Source organism: Populus alba, chromosome 7 (genome assembly GCF_005239225.2).
Source record: "Populus alba chromosome 7, ASM523922v2, whole genome shotgun sequence".
In the NCBI taxonomy this organism is placed as follows: domain Eukaryota; kingdom Viridiplantae; phylum Streptophyta; class Magnoliopsida; order Malpighiales; family Salicaceae; genus Populus; species Populus alba.
This window is the reverse complement of record NC_133290.1, coordinates 6,391,117-6,399,046: the sequence shown is the minus strand read 5'-3', so window position 1 is coordinate 6,399,046 and position 7,930 is coordinate 6,391,117. Positions and strand designations below refer to the sequence as shown.

Sequence of the window (7,930 nt, the reverse complement as noted above, 5' to 3'; positions counted from 1 at the left end):
ATGTGAGAGTAATATTAGTTATTTTTTATTATTTCTCAAAAAGTAAAAATATCAGGCTATTAAATCAACAATATCACAAAATTTATTACCATAACTAGTAAGATTAACAAAAATAATAAAGAGCGATACAAGATCAACAAGTTAAAGTAATAAAAGTTATTAATTGGTATAAAACACGAACATTTATCACATTGAAAGATTAAAATAATTCGACTACGATGATAAATTTAAATATATCAATAAAAGGTGGAAAATACCCTAAATAAAAAACATACAAAGACTTGATTAAAATAGGTGATAAAAACTATATTCTTAGCTTAAAATTTAAAGTGACTATTATAGCTTAAAACTATATTCTTAGATAATAAAAACTATAGTCTTAGCTTTAAAAAATAATCAAAAAAGAAGAAAAGAAACCAAGAGAGCACAAAAGGTAAAAAAGCAAAGAGGTAAACAAACAGGATGGTAAGTAATAACTAAAAATTAAATGAGTTGGTCCCTCGTAAGGCAAGTTTGAAAGGAGAGCAAGAGACACGAGCATAGGAGGGAAAAACAAAAACCCACGCCAAGAAAACAACACAACCCCACAGAAGAAAAGAGAAAAATAACGGCACCCTGGAGAGTTTTGTTTCCATAAAATCTCAGATATAGAGAGAGAGAGAGAGAGAGAGAGAGAGAGAGAGAGAGAGAGAGAGAGAGAGAGAGAGAGAGAGAGAGAGAGAGAGAGGACAGACTAATGCTTGACACGGGTCCATCAGTCTTGGAGCAGAATCTCTCATTTGCCAGCAGCCAACCATGACACCTTACTATCATACTTGTCTTCGTAATTATGATCCTTATCTGTCGTTAGAAATCTTCGCTCTTGCTACATTTCTATCCTTACAAACTAGAGTGAGAGATTAAATAAGAGTTACTGTGTGTGTTCTTTTTTATACCTAGCTAGGTTTTCTTGTCTCATCGGATTCTTGAGAGACTAGCTTTTGTTTTTTTGTTTTTTTTCCAGGTATGTATATTGCTTCCTGCTATTAATTAGTTTTGTTTGTCTGAATAAGATTTGTGTGGATTGGTTAAAATCACAGTGCTTCCAAGTGATTGGTTTTTTTTACGTTGTTAGTATTTGTGCATATATGTGTGAGATTTAATTGGGAGTTTGATTTACTTCTTTTAGATGTTTGATTTTGAATTCATTTGTCATGATCACTTCCTTAATTTTTTGTTTCTTTGATTTACTTGTGTAGTACTGGTTTTTAGCTTCTTTTTTTTTTTTTTTGAATAAATCCGATGTATTATGCTGTTATTTTAGGGAAGAGTCATGTTCTAAAGATTTTTTTTTTTAATCATACTAGTTATTTTGATTGATGGTATAATTTGATTTTATTTTGAAATATATCTGAACTTTTTTTTATCTTTTATAGTACAATTAAGTGATTTTCTTTGTTTTTACTATTTGTTTGGCTTCAAAACTGTTAAACAAAAACGAGAATCAAATTAAATAATAAGTTTTAAATCAAAATTATTTCACTAATGAGGGAGTTAAACCAAATTACACGGGTATCTTATGGTTTAAGGTATGCGTTAACATTTATTTATTTTTTCAGAGATCTTTAATTTGTTTTTTTAAACCATCTTTTTACATAAATATTGTTTTTTTGGTTTTTTTTTTTTAATGTGTTTGGGAGCGTGGTTGAAACCGCATTCCCTAAAAATTTGATTTTTTTTAATATATTTTTTGATCATTTTATATATCATTGTAAAAAATAAATTTTAAAAAATAAAAAATATATATTATTTGATATATTTTTTTTAAAAAATATATTTTGAAAATTAACCGTTATCACCCTCACAAATACCCTCATAATTTTCGGTGATTCACTCTCTCTCCTCTCTCTTGGTAAAAAGAGAACATGATCATTTGGCCGGTGTGGAGGTTGAGGGTCATTCATCATCCTACAATTTGGTTCATGAATCATTAAATTGGAATGAATAGATATGTTCATGAACCAATATACATGCCTCCAAAAATAGCACATTTTTCGTAATAAGAGAAATGATTCCCTATAATTCCAGAAAAATTTATAAAAACATTACTTTTTCGTTATATTAAAAAATCTATGTATTAGTTTTCAAAGATTTGGAATGAAAAATAGAGATCTATCGTAAGATCCTGCTTGTTTATGCTGTTATACATACATACATACATACATATATGCACTGTGGTTTTACATTATAAATTGGTTTGATTGAAGTAATAAACGAAGATCTAATGATTCAAACTTAGATTTGCAGAAAATTTAAGTATGGAAATTCCTTGCAGAAACTATTAAAATCACAGAGTCAATTAATATGGAGAAGAGAACAAATGTACACAAAGTTTGGAAATACTCACTCATTATTAAAATATTAGAATTGAAAAATTTTTATTCTTAATGAAATTTAAATACTATTTGTATGGGAGTTCAAAGAAGTTTTTACTCTGCTTCAAATTCTGTATTTTAGTTTGAGATCTTTCTGCTGCGTATAAAAAGGGCAATTTGTTGAATGTTATATATCGGGAAAAATGCTTGGGTTTTCCAATTTAGAGTAGAATTCCTTGTTTGATAGGATTTCTTTTTTAATACAATTCTTTGTGCAATAAACACTAGGGTTTGGTGTTAAAGAAAATATGGCTTTGACATAAGAGTGATAGAAGACTTTTGTTCTGAGGGTTTTCTAGAAATATTTTTCCATCCTGAATTTTTTTATATAGATTTTTTATTTGTATTACCATGCTTCTTGGTGATCTATGATTTCGATACAGAAAAGCCTTTCACGTGTGTGTTAATCTGCTTTGAGTCATGATAAGAGTGAATAAGGGATGCTGATATCTTTTTCCTTGTTCCTTTTATCTGAATCTGTACTGTTTTTTCCCATGAAATTGTTTTAATCTTTAAGACTTCAACGTTTCTATCTCATAAATATCAATTTGTTTGTGTTTCTATCTCATATAGAAAAAAGTGAGATGAAGTTTGAAATAAATGCATGCGGAAAACCCTGAAAGCTTGTAGAACAGGTAATAGAAAGTTTTATATTTATCTTTGAGTAAACATTTGTAAATCAATTATGTTCTTGTTTCTGTGTATTACGTATCGATGATATATGCATGGTTTTGTGTATTCTCAGGTTTGGGGGGGAGTCTTGCTTTGGTTGCATAGTAACTTAAGAGCAGAATTTATACATGGCAGGTCAAGGTAGCAAGTCCAATGCCTTCCCAGGAAAGTTCTATTTGGGTTATGGCCCCAATGGCATCAATTTACTCTGCAATCAGAATGTAGATTCGGACAATTCTTCTTCGGAAGAAACACATTCTGAGCTGAACATTGCTCCTTCAGACAATAATTGTCAGCTCACTGATAGTGATGGACCATCAGCAACAATGGCGGCTGGTCCTAGTGTTCTCCCTCGCAACATAGACTTGAATGCTGCGTATGAAGGCAATGGCATGGGTGACAGTCAAGAACTAGGAGGAGGATCGGACACGAACAAATATTTGTTCGTTAGTGATTCATCTAATTCTAATGCAGTTATGATCTCTTCTGGAATTGCCGGGTATGTGTTGGAAGAAAACGAGGGTGGACAAGATTCTTCATCGGGTGGTAGGCGTCTGTCCTGTAAAAGAAGAGCTCCTGAAGATGCTTCTAGACAATTTTCTTTGGGTGAAAGCTCGAGATCAGTTAAGCTAGGTGATATTCCTGAAGAAAATGCTCCTAAAAGCTTCAATTTACCATCCTCCTTGAATAGTAACCCAAATTCTGCTAGACTTTCGGTTGGTGTGAGAATAGCTCCTTCCCCGTATCAACCTTCGAGTGCTGCAGCGAGTGAATTTGTAACTGGAACTGGGACAAGTTCTGAAGTGCATCAAAATCCAAGAGTGGTTGGACAAGCTGAGAACATCCAGAGATATACCCGTTTGAGAAGATCTTCAAGTCGATTAAATTCTGCACCTGGCCCTAACTCGTCTTTTTGTACCACAAGGAATCCTCGTGTGCAATCATCTGTTCAACAGCCTGTGCTTTATCAATTCAATCACCTTCCAAGTTCAAACACAGCTGCAACAACGGGAATGGTTAATGTAGCTTCTCCAACGCAGCCTTTTATGCATACTCCCAATCCTTCACAGCCTCTACAACCTTTCCAGTGGAATGGGGTCACCACGGAAAGAACCAGTGGGCCATCTACTCATGCTATGAATGGAGGAAATTCCTTGCATCAGGACCGGAGCTTAAGGAATGATCCGAGGAATGGCATGTTCTTTTCTGAATTTCAAAGGACAGATATGCCGCACTTGCCAACAAACCTTCACTTCGCCAATGGGAGATATTTTCCAGGAAGTATGTCTCCCATTTCCCAACCACATGTTCCTATTTGGTATGTCCAAGGTAACATGGAAGAGCAGTATCATGGGAGAATGCCAAACCTTGTCAATCGCACTGAGCCTGAGGGGCAAGTTTGTTATCGTCCGTTTAATCTGGTTGCCTCTTCTGATACAATAGAGAGGGGATTACAAGAGGGAAGCGGCAATACAAGGCCTTCTCAGATGCCTCTTGTACCAGGCTTGGAGATGAGGTCCGAGAGACAAACTGCCACTCGTGAAATGGCACGCCGGGCTTTGACTTCTGCTCAGAGGAGAAACAGACTAGCAACTGAGGTATTCTTAATAGATCATTTCCTTCTTAAACTTCACTACCTTTACCAGAAATTAAAGGGCAGGCAAATCATCTCTGCCACCATTATTTACCATTTGTTTTAGCCTCATTGAGAAATATAAAACAAGAAGATAGGGTAAAGCTTTTAGCTGCTGGTATTCATCCTGGCCCATATGAATTCTTGGTATATTCACCCTTTTATTTTATCAGTATATAGTTATGACCTCCTCATTAATTCCATTCTCTATTAAAAGTGTGCTCAAATATGCATGTTTTTCTATATGAATCCTTGATGAAGAATCGAGGTGCTTCTGAGCATTGAAACTTTCGTGCAGTCCTGACAGTAATTTTTCAAATTATATGTACTTACATTATCAGTCTAGAGTGAGTATTGATGGCTTAAGGGAATTAAAACAAAATCCATTTATGATATTCCCTAACCTGTTATACAGGTTAGATTATCTACACCATAATAGAAAGCTTGAAACTCATTTTTTCCTTGAACATGTCAGCAACAATTTTTGCTAATTCCTTATAACCTATATAAGTGTAATTTTCTCCATCGGTTTTATTTCTTCATAAATCAATATTAGTCAACCATTATCTTAGTCAGATGCTCTTAAGTTCACTTGTTTTTGGCTTGACAGGTCCGCAATGCTCTGACGCTTGTGCGTAGGAGGGGTTCGTTACAGTTTGGGGTACGGATTCTAGCTGAGCTTAATGCTGCATTTAGATCATATATATCACTTTGCTAAGCTGAAGTCTTTACAGTAAATTGAAGTTTTGATTCAAATGGAAAGAATAACTTTGTTCAGCTTATCCTTTTCTTTTTGACTTGATGGGGAATCTGCTCATGATTTTGATCCATTGATGGTCTGTCAGAATGTGATGCTAATTGACCGTTCGGCTTTGTTTGGTGATTCTGATGAGGAGGCTGATGAACTTGAAGATATGCGTCTTGATGTGGACAACATGTCTTATGAGGTAAGAATTTAAGAAATTAAGGCATTCATGAACGCCTTTTTGAAGTTTTTTCTTGCTTGTAGATGATAACTTTGCATTCATTCTTTATCGACCACTGTTTTTTTTTTTTTTTTTTAATAATGATTCTGTGCTTTAGCAACTGTTGGCTCTGGAGGAGCAAATGGGAAACGTTTCCACTGGATTAAGTGAGGATGCTATTGTGGCAACTCTAAAGCATTGGAAGTATCAAGCAGTTGTAGATGAGTCTGACAGTGAAGATGAACCATGCTGCATCTGTCAGGTAAGACCTGCTCAATTCTTCTACCTTCTACCACAGGAATAATTTGAAAGACAAACACATAAGCCAGTGTGATAATGAACAGTTTACAAAATCAATAATTTCACTTTTCCACTGTAATTTACTGCACTTTGGTGATTCTCAAGAGATGCTTAAGGAGAATTGGTTATCTTAAATGGAAAGTACAACTGTGTTTGTAGTTTTTCAGTAGAAATTTTTTAAAATAAAAACAAATTCAGTTTTCAGGAAAAGAGAAATAGTTTTCATTTTTACTAATGAACACATTTCTGTGGTCTTGATATTTGCTCATTTTTATTTATCAGTGCACTGTATCTTAGGTTTTTTTGGTTGGTAAAATCCTGCATGCACTATGTCTTTGCACATGATTTTGCAGGAGGCATATGCTGATGAAGATGATCTTGGGAAGCTGAAATGTGGGCATGATTTTCACTTCAACTGCATTAAGAGGTGGCTCGTAGAGAAGAACAATTGCCCCATCTGCAAAAAAGCAGCCGTGGATGTTTGAGATCACTAGTTTTGGCTCTGGACAATCGTCCTTGCCCCATGGACCATTGTTCTTAGCCATTTGCGGACATTATCTTCCTTAATTATAGAACTGTTATCAATAACTATAATAAGCAAGTTCATGAGATGCCTCGGTGTTTCATGCTTCAGTTTTGTTTTATGGCCTGGACCTCAAACAGGGTAGAACACACTTCCCTGTTACAAGATTCTGCAGTATAGCATCCAATGTTCGAGAATCTCATCTCCAATTCCATGAGCCTAATGTTAATGGATGCTGGAAGCAGCATTTTGAGACTCTTGTCGCTTATCAGGTTATAGATAGACATATGGAACACAGCCATGGAGGATTGAACATTGACTGATGTGACTCCATTTTAAACAATATTAAAGTTTACAGTTACAAATATTGGAATGAAAACATAATGAAATAAAAACCTCTTTATACTTGATTTCTTGTGTTGTTATCTTTGGTTCTTTGCTCGTATCATTTGGTGTTGCTTTACTGCATCCCTTTTTTTGGCAAATTCATCTATAAATTGCTCGGTTATATGTATACTTTGGTGCTTCTATTCTCTTTTTTCTTTGGAATACCCATGCCTGACATTAGATACTTTGACATGGGCATGGATAATTGAACGCTACGATTACATGAAATAAATTTTTTTTTTGACAAAATAGCCAAATCGGACATGCGTCCCTATATTTGATCCCAAGTTCGAGCATCATAGGTTTGTACATTAGATATATAATGCATTAGTTCTATTGAATGATATTAGAAAATTAGAAAATATTGATGAAATATTTCATTTGTGTTTGGACAAAATTCCGTTGGTAATTATATTGTTGATAGAATTATTAATGAAAAATCATAGTTGAAAAGTAACTTCTCGAAGCTTTCTATTACATTGGTATTTTTTAATGCCTATAGAATTACCAGCAAAATTTTTCATTAGAGATTGCAATTATTTTAAAATTTTTATATTTTATGATTCCCAATCTCAACAATCACACTACCCATAATTCTAAATAATAATGAAACCAATTATGTTTACATTCACAAACTGAACTGAAATATAAAAAAATTAATAATAGCATGTTAAAAACAAGATTATGCATTAATTTTATTCATTCTCAACTAAAATTCAAATAACACCTCTTAGTAGAATTCATTTACAAATTTATAATCTTCATCAAACATACATGTTCAAGATTTCAAGTACAAATACATGATTGAACAATGCTAAATAGAGGGAGATAAACATGCTTGAACAATGCTATAAATATAGCTACGCAAAAGACAAGGAAAAGTTTTGACAAAAAATAAAAGCATACCCATGCAGCAAGCTGTATTTAAGGATTAGATGTGTCTTCTTCATGAGCTCCAAATATTAACAAAGTTATTAAACCCCAAATTTTTTTTTTCATAGAAGTAATATATCAAGCAGTTGATTCCAAAAACAAA

The 7,930-nt window shown here is 33.7% G+C and overlaps 1 protein-coding gene across 2 annotated transcripts; it reads left to right on the top strand.

Moving 5' to 3' along the window:
- Positions 1 to 544: 544 nt before the first annotated feature.
- On the top strand, positions 545 to 6,897 carry LOC118047837 (E3 ubiquitin-protein ligase MBR1-like). 2 transcript variants are annotated; one of them, XM_073410633.1, is made up of 7 exons: positions 545 to 1,003; positions 2,988 to 3,049; positions 3,160 to 4,684; positions 5,330 to 5,380; positions 5,565 to 5,666; positions 5,803 to 5,946; positions 6,338 to 6,897. In XM_073410633.1, the coding sequence occupies exons 3-7, from the start codon at positions 3,215 to 3,217 to the stop codon at positions 6,467 to 6,469; spliced, it is 1,899 nt and encodes a 632-aa protein (XP_073266734.1). In that variant the 5' UTR covers positions 545 to 1,003; positions 2,988 to 3,049; positions 3,160 to 3,214; the 3' UTR covers positions 6,470 to 6,897. The 2 variants fall into 2 exon arrangements, with proteins under 2 accessions (XP_073266734.1, XP_034913132.2); XM_035057241.2 differs by lacking the exon at positions 545 to 1,003 and having other exon boundaries at positions 1,837 to 3,049.
- The last annotated feature ends 1,033 nt before the right edge of the window (positions 6,898 to 7,930 follow it).

Bases quoted from the DNA above. Each gene is read 5' to 3' on its own strand.
- LOC118047837 (XM_073410633.1), top strand. From the start codon at position 3,215: ATGGCAGGTCAAGGTAGCAAGTCCAATGCCTTCCCAGGAAAGTTCTAT. The intron at 5,381-5,564 runs GTACGGATTCTA...ATGGTCTGTCAG, and splicing joins GGGGTTCGTTACAGTTTGGG to AATGTGATGCTAATTGACCG. The intron at 5,667-5,802 runs GTAAGAATTTAA...TCTGTGCTTTAG, and splicing joins TGGACAACATGTCTTATGAG to CAACTGTTGGCTCTGGAGGA.